Below are 16,888 nucleotides of genomic sequence, written 5' to 3'. Positions count from 1 at the left end.
CCAATTAGAACATTATTGTATATCATTCTTAAGTAAAAATATTCATAAATGTAATTATGTATGCACTTGACAGTATATTACAAGATACTCATGATATTAATATAGGAAAAAAGATTTCAAAATAGCATACATAGCACAGTTACACACACACACATACACACGCACCGGCACAATCACACACACAGGATGTGCTAAGTGACTATTTATGGGTAAAGGATTACTGATTATTTCAAGTTTCTTCTTTTGGCTTACCCATATTTAACAACTTTATTACTTGTCTAATAAAAAAAAGGAATTTGTTACAGGCAAACATAACTTCATGCAACTCCGAGATGCATATAAATTCTTTTGTTAAATCAAACATGAGCAGAAACACTTTGTCAAAAAAGTCCTTTTATAATACTTAACCAATACTTCTTTATGTGAGCTTTAAGTATTATTTTCTAAGAGTAACATCTGACTGTATTACTAATATCTTAATATTAGTACGTTTAAATGATGTGGTTAATAAGCTTTAATGGGAGGAAACCTGCTGAACCACCTGGCTGAAGACACTCCGTGAGGGATTCTCCCACCAAGCACTTCAGCCTCTCAGAAAAAAGGCTTAGGAGTTCCATGCTTTCCTCTGCATCTGAAGTAACACATATACCCTCCTGGCATGTAACTCGGTCTGGTTACAAATGTTTTGGTTAATGTTGTGTACGCAAAACCAAATAATTGAGTTTAAGCTGTTCTAAAAATCTCTTTTTTGCCAATGAGTAAGATTTCACTTTTTCAGAAGCAAGTATTTTGTCAGCTTGAGAGTACCTGATGCGACGTCACACAGCATAACTACCTAATTGTCCTGGTTAGGAAACTAGATGTCACCTGACTGAAATCCAAGCATGAGGATGTGAGTTTAAAGCTGAAGCCAGAGGACACTCCATCACTATGTGGATGAACAACGTGCACAGGGACAGCGCTGCTGCTCTCGGTGAAGATGTTGTGTAATCGTTCCCTTCAGGGACGCCAAGGGATTATGAGCTCAACCGGACGGACAAGTGTAGGCTTGGTTTGCTTCTGCCACTCAGAGCTAGAACAATTTCAACTACTTAAAAGTTAGTAGTTAAAATAACTTAAGGCACTCACTGAACAAGCTCTTACTATTTTGTTTTCATGTAACATTTCTCTGTTATAAAATATGCTGTTGAAAATCTGGAAAATTGTTTTCTTAAATATAAAAAAGAAAATGAAATCACTCATAATCAGACCAGGCAGGGTGTGTGGATATAATCTTAAAATAAAATGAGGCCATGATATTTATAGTTTTATAACCTGCTTTGTTCACTTAGCAGCCTATGGTTAGCCACGCCTCATGCTGATGAGGACATGTCGTATTTAACCAGTCCCTATGGTGGACATTCAGATCGCTCCCAATTTTCCCCTATACTACATAATAATACATAGTACACACATAATACTGCTGAGATGCACAGCCTCATTCATTACGTTTTTATGCATCTCTGATTATCTCCCACGGGCAAATTCCTAAAAGTGAAAGAGCCAGCTGAAAGAAAATACACATTTTCTAAATTTTCTAGTATAAGTGGGCAACTTGCCACTTTACACACAGCTTACATTACTTTTTAAATTAGCTGAGGCTACGGACGCTTCTGTGAATTGAAACAAATGAGCTGTCTACACTGCTTATAAGAACAACACATTATCGCGTCATAAGGGGCCCATGAAAACATGCCTGTATAAACAAGCAAGAAGCACCTGGGCGGTGGAAAGAGCAATGGTCTGGCTCCACCCATTACTAACTGTGTGACCTTGGACAGGTCACAGTTTTCTCAACCACCTATGGAGGTTATCTGTGTCCTCATCTTCAGAGGATGTTCCATAAACATACACAGAACATACACATTACGCTACAGAAAGGGTCTGGCACTGGCGGCTGCTGTATTGGTGAAGGGCTTCAGCACAGTGAACAAAGCACAGGCTCTGAGATAGAGACTGAACTCCTGGCTCTTCTGATAACTAACTCAGAGGATCTCAGGGCAACTCACGTTGTCTCTGAGAGTTCTTTTCTCACTCAGTAAAATACCCACCTCATGTGCCCACTGAGAGGATTAAATTACATAAAGCTCCTGGCACACAGGAGGTACTCTGCTTATTCAAGGTTTCGATTGTTTGTTTGTTGTAATGTATTTCACACCCATGATGAGCCAGAAGATACTAGGATGAGTAGGGGGAGTCCACTGGTCTTAGCCCTGTGCCCGCTGGCCTGGGGAACGTGCTGTGTGAAGAGCTGAGAAGGCTGAGTGGTCTGCACTGCAGTGCTGAGACCAAGGCAGCCAGTGAGAGATTCTGAAAGGGCACCTGCTCAGATCCGGAGGCCGATGTGCAGCTTCCTGGAGTCCTCAGACCACGCGAGGTCTGGATGCCTTCCAGCAAAGGGAGGAAGCCAGGACACAAGACTTCCCCCAGGAATCAGTCCGACCCTCAGTCACACTAGGGACAGCTCAGCAAGGGACTGAGTAGATCCAGCCCAGGGACCACAGTGTGGAGCAGCCTTGCCTCAGGGCTCTGCTTTGATTTCAAGACACCTACACCCCTCCTGCACCACCCCCAGCTTGCAGAACAGTTAAGAACTCTTGACTAACCACAAGGACCCACTGCATAGTACGGGGAACGATATTCAATATCTTGCAATAGCCTATAATGGAAAACCATCTGAAAAAGGACATATGTATATATATGTACAACTGAACCACTCTGCTGTACACCTGAAAGTAACACCACATTGTAAATCAACTATACTTCAATAAAAAGAGACGGTTATAAAAAAAAGAATTCCTGATGAGATAGAAGGGTCTCAACTAAGTTTTTCCCATGACTCTTTTCTTAATCTTCTTATACCTATACCTACTTGTCTGCTAAAACAAGCAAAAAAAATTAACATAAAATAAAGGAAAAACTAGACTTTGCTGGTTCAGCAGTGGTTTTTCATATCCGGGTACTAATGGTTTTGATTTTGTACTGTTTTGAAGATACCACAGTCATATTATGTGCCAGCCAACGTGTCCCTAATTTGCATATTGGAATTCACAGAACAACAGAATGTGAGGATTGGCAAAAGCGTGTTTGAAAACCGTTCCTGAGGGTAGGGGCCAAGCTCCATGCCCCTGAGGGAGGGGAGGTTGATTAAGCTTCCCATTCTCCACAGTTCCAAAGATGTAACCTCGGCTTACAAAACCAAAAACATTTAGCTTGTCACTCCAACCCAAAGGTGCAAACCCAATTTGAGATCAGCTTCATAAAAGTACTGAAGCAGTAAACAGAGTTAAGGCCAAGAAAATGATTTAAGAAAAAGATCTTGACTCTATAATGGAAACATGGAAAAATGCCCTCCGGCAGGCAGGCAGGCAGGGCACCTGGGTCCCCCCATGGCTGCGCGACCCCCGCCCTCCACTGCCTAGAAGGCCTCCAGGCGGCCTCGGGCTTCTGTAAAGCACAGACAGGAAAAGCTCCGGGTCCAGCCACGTGTGCGCAAGTACAGGAGGAAATTTCGCTACCGAAACTGCAAAGGAAGGAGAGGTAGCAAGTGAGAACTTCTGGAACCTAAAAAATGCTGGTGAGTAAATGGATTTCCACCTCTTTTTTTGTTTTCCCTGATTCCAGCTTATATATTTCATCCAGAACAGGATGAGAATTTGCAGTCTGGCGGAAGTCTCCAGCGAATGCTAATATTTCTGTGAAATACAGATACCGTTCCTCCTTTCTCTTTGCAAACACACCTCCTCCCAAGGCTCGGGTCACCAGGCACGGCCTACTGACATCGCTCGGCCAACGATCAGACTTGCCTTCTGATGTCCCTCCCGGACGACAACCAACCAGGACACGGAGCCTACGGGCCGAGGCGTCCCAGAAGAGGCCGGCTCCTCTTTTCGGAAATCCTTTCGGAGACTCCCCCCGCCACCCCGTCCCGCTGCGGCCGGGACCGCCTCATCCCTCCGGCTCCGCCAGGTGCCGGCGACCGAGGCCACGCCCGGCTCGGGAGCGCGGGACGCGGCGGCCTCGGGACAGAGGCGGACCCGGCCCGCCCGCCGCGCGCCCGCCGCGATCGGGGAGCGCAGCCAGGGTCCCCGGCGCGCCGCGCCCTCCGGGAGCCGTTCCCCAGTCGGGCCGGGGCCGGGGCCGGGCGCCGGGCGGGCGGGGACGGCGCCGAGCGGCGAGGCCGGGCCGGGAAGCCGGGGTGGCGGAGCGAGGCCGGGCCGGCCGCCGCCCTACCTTCTCCTCGCCGTCGTAGACGCGCACGCCGCGCTGCTGGATCACCAGCGTCTCGTTGATCTCCAGGAGGCCGCTGGTCCACACGAAGCGGTCCATGGCCGCCGCCCGGCCGGCCTCCGCCGCTCGCCCGCCCGCCTGCGCTGGCGCTCCGGGGGGCGGCGAGCCGAGCGCCGGGCAGCCTGCGGCGCCCCCTGGTGGCGGGCGGGGCGGAGGCCGGCAGGGAGGGAGCGGTCCGTCCGGGGCGCCCTGGGGAACGCGCGCGGCGCCCCGGGGGCGCCCGGCGACGTGGAGACGTGCTTGGCGCGCCCCCTGGCGGTCCGTCGGGGCACAGAAGGGATGGCACCCCATCCTTTGTCCAGCTTGGGCACAAACCTGGAGCTTACAAGGGACTTTGAGGGAGCCCAGACCGCAGCTTGGACTTCCTTACTGTGTCTTATTCCTGCATATGTGCCATTTTCTTGTCAGGGCCCATGTTCATTAAAGCCTGTAAATGATAACTTTTTAATTTCCAAATGAATATTTATGGCCTGAATTGTTTCCACACAGCTTCAATCATTATGTACTATTTTGTGCCCCTCTTTTTTCCCATTAAAATCATTTTCACTTAAACACTTCCAGTATTAACATGGACCTCATGAATTTACTCTAGACAATATTTCAGGATATAGATCTCTTGTAATGTACCTGTGGGTCAGCCCCCACAGAAGGGGCCCTGGCTGCCACTCCCACCTGCTGGGCCTCCGCTGCTCTCCCTTTCATGTCTTTATATATTTTGCATTATAAATGGAGCACCTATATTTGTACGTCTACAACTGATATGTATTTTCCCCTTTAGGATATTTTCTTAGAGTGTCTTCCCAAAGTAGAATGACTGCTTTAAAGAATTTGAACACAATTTAGAGAGCCTGCTACATGTTGGGGACTTATTTAGCCAGGAAGCAGTCCTACCAGCAAATTGTTCTTAACCCAGGCCAAGTTTCCCTGGCTATAGCAGACATTATCATTTTTCTTATTTTTTGCCACTTGACCATTTATCCTTCTTTCTTTTTTTTTTTTTATTTGCTGATGAGGCTATTTCTCAATACTTTTTAATCGAAAGAAAATCACCGTCCTGAAGGATGGCTAACAACATACGAAGTTGGACAGCCTCCACTCAAGAGCAGGGGTATACTCATTTAGACCAAAGTAACATAGGTCAGGGGAGGAAGGGGTGCAGAGAAGGAGATGAAGAAGGAGCTGCTGGTGAGGTAGGAAGGCAACCAGGAGGGTGTGGAGTCCTGGAAGCCAAGTGAAGGGGTGATACAGGGAGAAGAAAAGCTAGGCTGTGACAATTCCACTGATGGGTCAGGTGCTGCTTTTCCCAGGTGGATGTACTGGTGGCCTTGGCAAGAGTGGTCCAATGGGGTGGTGGAAGAAAAAGCCTTCATGGACTGACTTTAAAATAGAAAAAGAGAGAAAAAAGAAAAAAAAAGAAAAATCAAAAAAAAAGAGAAAAAGAGAGACTTCCCTGGTGGCACAGTGGTTAAGAATCCGCCTGCCAATACAGGGGTCACGGGTTCGATCCCTGGTCTGTGGAAGATCCCATATGCCGTGGAGCAACTAAGCCTGTGAGCCACAACTACTGAGCCTGTGCTCTAGGGCCCATGTGCTACAACTACTGAGCCCACATGCTGCAGTTACTAAAGCCCGTGCACCTAGAGCCCGTGCTCCGCAAGAAGAGAAGCCACTGCAATAAGCCCGCACACCACAACAAAGAGTAGCCCTTGCTCGCCACAACTAGAGCACGCAGCAACGAAGACCCAACACAGCCAATAAATAAAAATAAAAAGAGAAAAAAGAGGAGAGAACTTATAGACAGGGTACAGACAACCCTTTTGAGAAATTCTGCTGCAAAGGAGAGCAAAGAAATGGTTTGGTTTCTTTGCCCAGAAACACAAGGGGAAGTGAGGTTGTGAGAGAGTACAGTGGGTTTCTTTGTTTTTAAGGTGGAAGAAATAATATGTGGAGCTGCGATTGAAGGCAAAAAATTGACAAGATATGAGAGTGGGGGAGACTTGATTGGGCGAAGTCCTTGAATGAGAGAAAATGCACAATCTATGTAGTCTTATAACTACAACAAAAATCCCATTACATACTTAAAAAAGGTCATAATGTGGAATAAATTTAAATAGCAATAATAGTAATATATATACTGCTTGTTTTAAACATTTTACCGTTCTTACAAAAGAATTTTGTAATATTTTAGAAGGGTAATAAAATACTTACACTTTCAATCAAAAACGAAAGAGTGTCCTTTGGTAAGTGTTGTTGGAAAGCTGAACAGCCACATGTAAATCAATGAAGCTAGAACACTCCCTCACACTATACACAAAAATAAACTCAAAGTGGCTTAAAGACTTAAATATAAGACATGACACCATAAAACTCCTAGAAGTGAACGTAGGCAAAGCATTCTCTGACATAAATTGTAGCACTGTTTTCTTAGGTCAGGCTCCCAAGGCAATAGAAATAAAAGCAAAAATAAACAAATGGGACCTAATCAAACTTATAAGCTTTTGCACAGCAACGGAAAGCATGAACAAAACCAAAAGACAACCTACAGACTGGGAGAAAATATTTGCAAATGATGCGACCGACAAGGGCTTAATTTGCAAAATATACAAACAACTCATACAACTCAATAACAAAAACAAACAACCCAATCAAAAAAAAAAAAAGCACAGAAGACTTAAATAGATTTTTCTCCAAAGAAGACATAAAGATGGCCAATAGGCACATGAAAAGATACTCAACATCGCTTACTATCAGAGAAAAGCAAATCAAAACTACAATGAGGTTAGCAGCAACATGGATGGACCTCGAGATCATCACAGTAAGTGAAGTAAGTCAGAAAGAGAAAGACAAATACCATGAGATGTCACTTATATGTGGAATCTAAAATATGATGCAAATGAGCTTATCTATGAAACAGAAACAGACTTATAGATATAGAGTCTATATTTATGGTTGCCAAAGGAGGAGAGGTGGGGGAGGGATGGATTGGGAGTTTGGTATTAGCAGATGCAAACATTATATATAGAACAGATAAACAACAAGGTCCTACTGTGTAGCACAGGGAAATATATTCAATGTCTGGTAATAAACCATAACTGAAAAGAATATGAAAAAGCATTTTTTAAAAACTATAATGAGGTATCACCTCACACTGATCAGAATGGCCATCATCAAAAAGTCTACAAGCAATAAATGCTGGAGAGGGTGCGGAGAAAAGGGAACCCTCCTATACTGCTGGTGGGAATGTAAATTGGTGCGGCCACTATGGAAAATAGTATGGAGGTTCCTTAAAAAACTGAAAATAGAGCTATCACATAATCTAGCAATCCAAGTCCTGGGCATATATCCAGAGAAAACTCTAATTCGAAAAGATACGTGCATCCCGCCCCGCCCCGCCCCGCCCCAGTGTTCATTGCAACACTGCTTACAATAGCCAAGGCATGGAAGCAACCTAAATATCCATCGACAGAGAAATGGATAAAGAAGATGTGGTACATATATACAATGGGATATTACTCAGCCATTATTTATTTATTTATTTACTTTTGGTGCATGGGCTTAGCTGCTCCGCAGCGTGTGGGATCTTCCTGGAGCAGGGATTGAACTCATGTCCTCTGCATTGGCAGGCAGATTCCCAACCACTGCACCACCTAGGAAGCCCTACTCAGCCATTAAAAAGAATGAAATAATGCCATTTGCAGCAACATGGATGGACCTAAAGATTATCATAGTAAGTGAAGTAAGTCAGAAAGAGAAAGACAAATACCATGTGATATCACTTGTATGTGGAATCTAAAATATGATGCAAAGGAACTTATTTACAAAACAGAAACAGATTCACAGACATAGAAAACAAAGTTAGAGTTACCAAAGGGGAAAGTGGAGCCAGGGTGGGGGGATAAATTAGGAGTTTGGGATTAACAGATACAAACTATTATATATAAAATAAAAAATAAGATCCTACTGTATAGCATAGGGACAATATTTAATATCTCATAATAACCTATAATGGAAAAGAATATGAAATATATATATGGATATATGCAAGCATAGGTAAAACTGAATCACTTTGCTGTACACCAGAAACTAACACAACACTGTAAATCAACTGTACTTCAATTAAAAACAACAACAAAAAGAGTTTCAACATCACTATTAATCAGAGAAATGCAAACCAAAACAGCAATGAGATATCATCTCACACCTGCCAGAATGACTATTATCAAAAAGAACAAATAACGAGTGTTGGTAAGGATGTGCAGAAAAGGGAACCCTCGTGCACTATTGGCAGGAATGTAAATTGCTGCCACTGCTATGGAAAACAGTATGGAGGCTCCTCAAAAATTAAAGATAGAACTACTATATGATCCAACAATTTCACTTCCAGCTATTTATCTGGGAAAAAAGCAAGACACTAATTCAAAAAGATACCTGCACCCCCAAGTTTATTGCAGCGTTGTTTACAATAGCTAAAATGGAAACAACTTAAGTGTCCATCAATGGATGAATGGATAAAGAAAATGTGGCGTATAATACACACACACAGTGCAATATTATATGGTCATAAAAAGAATGAAATTTTGCCATTTGCAGCAACATGGATGGACCTTGAAGGCATTACATAAGTGAAATAAGTCAGACAGAGAAAGACAAACACTGTATGATCTCATTTATATATGGAACCCACCCCAAAACATAGAGACAACAGATTAGTGGTTGCCAGAGGTGGGGGGGGGGTGGTGTTGAGGGTGGGCAAAATGGGTGAAGGGAGTCAAAAAATACAAACTGCCAGTTATAAAATAAATGTCATGGGGACAGCATGGTGACTATAATTAATAATATTATATTGCATATTTGAAAGCTGCTAGGAGAGTAAATCTTAAAAGTCCTCATCCCATGAAAAAAATTTTGTAATGGTGTATGGTGACTGATATTGACTAGACTTCTTGTGGTGATCATTTTGCAACATATGCAAATATCAAATCATTATGTTGTACATCTAAAACTAATATAATGTTATATGTCAGTTGTACTTCCATTGTTTTAAATGTTAAACCAAAAACCAAAACAAGGAATTCCCTGGCCAACCAGTGGTCAGGACTCCAAGTTTCCACTGTAGGGGGTGGGGTTCCATCCTTGGTAAGGGAACGAAGATCCTGCCTGCTGTGAGGTACAGCCAAAAAAGAAAGAAAGAAAGAAGGAAGGAAGAAAGGAAGGAAGGAAGGAGGGAAGGAAGGGGAAAGAAAGAGAGAGAGAGAGAGGGAAAGGAGGGAAGGGAGGAAGTAAGAAAAGGAAGGAAGGGAGGAAGGGAGGAAAGAAGGAAGGAAGAAAGGAAACAAAGAAGGAAAGCAAAGAAAGAGAAAAAGAGAGAGAGAAAGAAAAAAAGAAAGAAAGAAAAGAAAGAAAAAGAGAGAGAGAAAAAGAAAGAAAGAAAGAGAAGAAAGAAAGGGAAAGAAAGAAGGAAGGAAAGAAGGAAAGAAAGAGAGAGGAATCCAGTGCCTTGTTTGCTCTTCATTTTTCTTGACACCTGAGCTACTGGGTGAAGTAAATGCTTTTCATTCGGCCTCAACAGAACAGAAGTAATGTCCATTTCTTAAAAGGCAAAAAAAATAAGTAATAGTACGGATGTTGTATCTGAGTGGATCAAAAACAAGTAACACATTCCAGACGTGATGTTGAAAAGATACTTTCAAAGCTTGCAGGATAATGAACATCTTCAAACAGTTGCTCAGATACTGGCCAAAGAGCATCCTGCATCAATGACCACATCATTGGGATGTCAAGGCCCTTACGTGCCACAATCTCTGCGTCTTACTTTGAAATTCCTTCATTTTTTTGTGGGTCTCTCAGAGAAACCCATCTGTGTGGAAATAAACCGAATCTAAGAGATCCTCTATATTGAAATGGCAATAGACCTTTTCTCTGTAACCTTTTCTGAAAGAAGAGATGATAAAAAGTGAATGTTAGAAATTGCTCACCTTGGTAACTAGAAAGTAGACTAATTAAACAAAATGCCCTCTGATAAAAGTTTTATTTGGGGAGTTTGGGAATTAAGAACAATAACAATGATTTCCTCGAAATTTCCTTCACTCTGTATACACTTGAGCCAACAGAACCCTAGAGTAAAACAAATGCTAAGACTTTTCCCTCTTTTCTCAGGTTCATGCCTGCTTCTCCAACTGGCAAAAACTAAGCCCATTCATTCAAGCTTAGCAACCTGGAGCTCCTTTGGTTTTCTATTTGTAAAAATAAACTTCTGTCATTAAAAAAATAAAAGACATTAAGCATCTTAGTATATAAACCTTATCTAGCCCAGATCATTTCTTGATGCCCTTCCCAGTGATAAATTCTAGATCTGAGTTTCAGGAAGATACATTTTGACCCAATATAACCAAATGCTTTATCCTACTTGGAAATTCCAAGATGAGAAAGGGCTGCCTCTGAGAGCCATCAATTCCTTTTCAGGCTGTGTGCAAGCACTGGCTGCGTGGTCACTTACTTGAGACTCTAGAAATGATACAAACTCAAATTGAACGTGTGATTCTTATAAAAGATGTTTTGCAAAGCCCTGTACAAATGAATGTGAATTAATTGCAGTGGATGTTTGAAGACTATATATGTTCAAATTAACCCCAGAAAAGGATTTTTAAAACCCCCAAATGAGAAAGTTATCAAAGAGTTTCAAAAAAACAAAAACAGAAAACATTTCAGGACCCAACAGTTTCACAGGTGAGTTCTTTTAAACCTTGACAGAACAAATAACTATTTTAGCACTTAACTTTTCCAGAGCACAAAAAAAGGAAAGTTTCCAAATTCCTTTTGTGAAGCCAGAAAAACACTAACACCAAAACTCAACAAAATTACTATAAGAAAGTATATGAAAACAGCCACATTAATATGAATGCAAAAGCTTATATTAAAATATTAGCAAAAATAAATAAACAATATTAAAAGAATGGTATAGCACACTCCAAGTGCAGTTTATCCAAGGAGGACAATACAATTCAATATCAGGAAATCTATTATTAAAATTTAATCCATTGATAGATCACAGAAGAAAATTAAATGATCATCAAAGAAACAGTAAAAGACATTTGTTGAAATTCAACATCTATCCCTAATTAAAAAAAAAAAAATCTTAGGAATAGGCAAATACTTAACACATTGAGAATCTTGTCCAAAAATGCAATTGAGCAAAATTTCCTTCCTTCCTTTCTCTCTTTTGGGTTCTTTTATTTTTTAGGCATAATTTATGTACAATAAAACATACCAGTTTTTAAATATGCAATTTGATGAGTTTTGACTACCATTACATATACAGTCATAATTTAGAGAATATTATCATCACCCCTAAAAGTTTCCTCGGGCCCTTTGTATTCAACCTCCTCCCCCCCCAACTTCCTGGCCTCTAAGAACCACTGATCTGCTTTCTGTCACAACTGTTTTGCCTTTTCTAGAATTTCATGTAAACGAAATCATAAGGTCTGTAGTCCTTTGCATCTGGCTCCTTAAATGTAATGCCATGCTTTTGAGATGCATCCACTGTGAGACAGAAAATATATATTGGTCTCTGCCCCCAGTTCCTGGCACAGAACTCCCGAAACCTTTGTAAATTCCTTAGTGATGAGAGCACTAGGAGCATCTCTTGCTCTCATGAGGCGACTCTGGGTGGGCTCCTGGATGGCTCCTGGTTGGGGGCCGACCACCAGGACAACCAAGCCCTGATTAGCAGCTTGGAATTTTCAGCCCCCATCCCCACCCCTAAGACATGCTGGGACCTGGTACCCTCTACCAGAATGCTTGCACTTGCACCTGAACAAGGGTCTCCTCCAGCAACAGAATACAAAGAAACTAAAATAACTGCACGCATGCCCAGTTGGGGGCAATTATGAACAATAAGATTAGAAAAGTCACGAACCTACTGCCATTTCCAATGTACCCAGAGCAAAAGCAGGGCACTGCCCATGATCCTCGCACACAGCACCACCAAGGGGGTGGGCAGACCACCGAACCTATGCCTCCTGCCCCACGCACTGATCCACTCCTACCCTCACCCCATTTAAAGAACCAGCTTGTGCTTCTTCGGGGAACAAGCAAGAGTATCTGTTTCTTGTTTTCACTCCCTCGTGCTGCAGCATGAGTCCCAATAAAAGCTTACCTGAATTTCTCATCTGGCCTCATGAATTTCTATTGATTAAAGAGTCCAAGGTCCCAGTTCTCTAGAGAAAGGAGAGGGGCTAGAAATAAGAGTTAATAATTGCTCATGCCTACATGAAGAAGCCTCCACAAAATCCCAATAATAAGGCATTTGGAGCGCTTCCAGGCTGGTGAGCACATCCACGTGAGGAGGGTGCTGCACCCCAACTCCACAGGGACAGAAGCTCCTGTGCTTGGGACCCTCCCAGACCTCGCCCCCTGCATCACTTCATCTGCCTGTTCCTCTTATCCTCTATCACGTCTTTTAATAACCTGGTAAAGATAAGTTAGTGTTTCTCTGAGTTCTGTGAGCCACGCTAGCAAATTAATTGAACCCCAGGAGGGGGTCACTGGAACCTCCAATCTTTAATCGGTTGGTCAGAAGCACAGGTGATAACCTGGGCTTGTGACTGGCGTCTGAAGTGTGGGCAGTGGCAGCAGTCTTGTGGGATGGGGCCCTTAACCTGTAGGAGATGACACTAACTCCAGGTAGGTAATATTAAGAATTGAGTTAAATTATAGGACACCCAGCTGGTGTCACAGGGAAGTGCTTGTTGTGGGGGAAAAACCTCCAAATATTTGGTGACCAGAAGTATCAGAAGCGAAATGTTTTGTGTTAAAGGATACACACTGGAAAGAAACTAGAGAAAAAAGAAAGTAGAGAAGGACTGGGTTTTTCTGCACGTAGGAAGGAAAAAACTGAGTTTTCCTATTTTATCCATCTTGTTGTTTACCGGTATTTCGTTCCTTTTGATTGCTGAGTAGCGGTCTATTGTACGGCTATGTCAGAAGTTGTTTAACCATTTATCGGTTGATGGAGATTTTGGTTATTTTCTGCTTAGGTCTGTTATGAATAAAGCTGCTATAAACATTCATGTACATTTGTTTTCATTTCTCTTGAGCAAATACCCAAAGATGGTAATTGCTGGATCATATAGTAAATGCATGTTAAACTTTATAAGAAACTGCCCAACTGTTTTCTTCAGTAGCTGTACACTTTTTGTATTAGTACCAGCAGTGTATGAGAGTTCCAGTTCCTTGCAAAACCCTGGTAATTCGTCATTTTAGTGGATGCATAGTGAGTTGTATTTCATTATGATTTTATTTATTTATTTTACTTTATTTATTTTTGGCCCCACCCAAGCAGGGATTGAAACCGGACCATGGCAGTGAAAGCCCAGAATTCTAACCACTACACCACCAGGGAACTTCCTCATTGTGATTTTAATTGCATCTTCCTTTTTTTTCCCTCTCTCTGTCTCTTTTTTTTAATATTTTGGCCTCGCCGCCCAGCATATGGGATCTTAATTCCCCAACCAGCGATCACACTTGTGCCCCCTGCATTAGAAGGGTGGTGTCTTAACCACACCCGGGAAGTCCCTGCATCTTCCTGATGACCAATGATGTTAGGCATCTTTCCATGTGCTTGTCTTCAGTTTCTATATCTTGTGAAGTGCAATATTTTTGCATGTTTAAATAATTAAGTTGTCAGAGTTCTTACATATTCTAGATAAAAGTCCTTTATAAAATGTTTTGCAAATATTTTCTTTAACTCTGTAGCTTACTTTGCAGTTTTCTAAAGAGTCTTTTGAAGAGCAAAAAGTCCTTTGATGAAATCCAGTGTATTGTTTCATCGTTCATGTTGTCTCCTGTTTAAGTCCCTAAGATTTTCTCCTATGTTTTCTTCTAGGTGTTTTATAGTTTGGGTTCTTTCGTTTAGGTCTAGTTCTATTTTGAGGTTTATTTCGGTTTGTTTTGCAGGTTTTTTTTTCTGTACAAGGGCTGAGGTAAAGGTCATGGTTAATATTTTGTATGTGGATATCCAGATGTCCCAGCACAATTTGTTGAAAAGATCATTCCTCTCATGCATCAAGTTGTCTTAAGAAACTTTGTAGAAAATCAATTGGTCACAGAGGCTTGAATATATTTCTGGAATCTCAATCGTATTCCAGTGATTTTTTTGGGGGGGGGTCTTCCCTTACAGCAACACTACACTGTCTTGATACACTGTGGCTTCATAATACATCTTGAAATCAGGTAAGTGTTAGTCCTCCAACTTTTTTGTTTCACAATTGTTTGCCTCTCCAGATCTTGTGCATTTCCATTTGAATTTTAGAATCCAACTGTCAATTTCTATAGAAATGTCTTCTAGGATTTTGACTGGGGTGGGAATAAACAGATCAACTTGGAGAGAATGCACATCTTACAATACAGGATCTTCTGATCCATAAGCATACTAATATCTCTCCATTTATTTAGGATTTATTTCTCTTCACAATATTTTGTACTTTTGCATAGAATGTTTTGCCAGAACCTCCTAGCTTCTGAATCCAACAGTTCCTTCCAGTCCCAATCATACCAAACCTCTTCAGTGGTCAACCCTGGACCATCCCTCTTTCTTGAGGCTCTCTCTGCCCTGGACTTTGCGTCCTTGTCTTCCTTCTATTCCTTGGATTATCCCACCCTTTCCTCTCACAATAGCTCTCCCAGTTTCACATGACCACAGGAAGAATAACCGAAGCTGATCATTGATACCTCAGGTGGCTACGGTTTCATGGTCGGCTGTGGTTGGCAGAGACCCGTTCTGGAAGGAAGTCTTCTCTTTGGATCTTTTAGAAAATGATCTGCCTTCTCTCCAACAATTGTGGGATGATGATATTTTTAAAGTGTCTTTAAAAGATACTAGTCTTGGAATGGGTGAGTCTGGAGATTAGAGGAGAATTACCATGTTGGAAAACCTCACCATCTCAGCCTATTGAGATCTGCCACAGTTTCCTTTTAGTAACTTTGTTGTTTTTTTAACCACTCCCACTTTTAAAAATACTGAAATTCGCATAACATAAAATGAAAGTGAACAGTTCAGTGGCATTGATACATTCACAATGTTGTACAACCATTACCTCTACTTAGTTTCGAAACATTTCCATCACTCCAAAGTAAAGCCCCATACCTGTTAAGTGGTCTCTCCCCATTCCCCTCTAACCACAGTCCCTGGCAGCCCCCAAACTGTGTTGTGTCTCTATGGATTTATCTATTCTGGATATTTCATGTAAATGGAATCATACCATGTGTGTGACCTGTTGTGGCTGGCTTCTTTCAATTAGCATAATGCTATGGAAGTTCTTGAGTTACTTTTTAACTGTTCTATTTTGTTAAACTGTTCTCCATGGCTTAATGGGAATCCCTGGTTACCCAAGCTGTCTGATAAAACTTTAGTAAATAATCGACAATATTCACAGTAGTATCTAAACAGCAGTGATGTCTTAGGGATGGTCATGGGTGCTATTTGGTTGCTGGTTCTTAAGTGTAGAACCATAAGTGTAGAAACTTAAGGCCTTAAGTGCAGGCAAAGTTACACTAAATAATGGGACACCTCATCAAGAAAAGAAAACTATAGAATATCCCAGACTAACTTAGCAAGATGCTAGCATAAAATGCCTGACAGAAAAAGCAGAGAAAGATAGGAAAAACTGACCACAGTAGAGAGCCATCTGTGGAGGCCCCCACACATGGGCAGAGGAGATAGAAATTGCATCTTACCGTCTCTGTCTCCACATTTCAAACCTGGCTGAAGCAGTCCAGCCAACTCTAGCTTCAGTGATCAAGCAAGGCAGAGAAATGGTATGATCCCTGCGCCTAAAACCAGAAAGGCACAGCCCAGAACTCTCCCTATTTCTCCCCCCACCATCACCCACAAAACCATCTACCTCTGAATTATTTCACTTTGTCTTATCCATTGGGTATTCGCGAGGGTTTTATGAAGGTAATATTTTTAGATGACTGTAAGATTACGGCAGCACACAAACGTACAAACACAAAATGTCTACAACAAATGCTGATTTTTACCTTCACAGGATTATAAAAGAAAGGTCTATCCCCATTTTAGCCCTTTCTCTTTCTCTTCTTTTTCTCATCTGGTAGTATAGAGGAAAGTAGACCCAAATTTCAGTTCCTCTTTGCAATCTGTGCAAAAGTGGACAAATGACTTCTGAGCGTGTCCCCTTATCTGTGAACCAGGAGATGATATCTTCCCACTTCAGAGCTGTGATGCGGCAATGGAGTAATATTTGTGAACGGGAAATACACATGCTCTCGGTACAGCAGTGGGTGCTTAAAATCCTCCTCCTCGGTGAACCCGCCAAACAACACTTTTCTCCTCTGCCTTCCTCAATGCGCTGTGAGCGTGTAAATACGAGGCCTATCTGCTACAGAGCAGGGACTCAGCACTCCCACTCCTCCCACGTAGCCAAGTCCAGGACCAACCGCGCTGCTTAGGTTTGAAAACCTAGGGATGCAGTCCAGCGCGGTTCTAACAGAACTGGGCGGGCGCCGGCCCCGCCCCTGCAACCGCAGCGCAGGCCCCGCC

General features: G+C 42.3%; 1 protein-coding gene across 3 annotated transcripts in view; it reads right to left on the bottom strand.

Moving 5' to 3' along the window:
* Positions 1 to 4,457, bottom strand: part of VPS36 (vacuolar protein sorting 36 homolog) — a 31,321-nt gene extending 26,864 nt beyond the window's left edge. Inside the window, exon 1 of one of the 3 annotated variants that reach the window (XM_057707256.1) lies at positions 4,273 to 4,457. In XM_057707256.1, the coding sequence (XP_057563239.1) occupies positions 4,273 to 4,368 (96 nt within the window). In that variant the 5' untranslated portion in view covers positions 4,369 to 4,457. Of the gene's footprint in view, positions 1 to 3,779; positions 4,019 to 4,272 lie in introns of those variants that run through there. The other 2 variants (XM_057707259.1, XM_057707257.1) reach the window with 2 other exon arrangements.
* Positions 4,458 to 16,888: the final 12,431 nt, after the last annotated feature.

The sequence above is a fragment of the Hippopotamus amphibius genome, chromosome 14 (genome assembly GCF_030028045.1).
Source record: "Hippopotamus amphibius kiboko isolate mHipAmp2 chromosome 14, mHipAmp2.hap2, whole genome shotgun sequence".
In the NCBI taxonomy this organism is placed as follows: domain Eukaryota; kingdom Metazoa; phylum Chordata; class Mammalia; order Artiodactyla; family Hippopotamidae; genus Hippopotamus; species Hippopotamus amphibius.
This window is presented reverse-complemented; position numbering and strand designations above follow the sequence as displayed.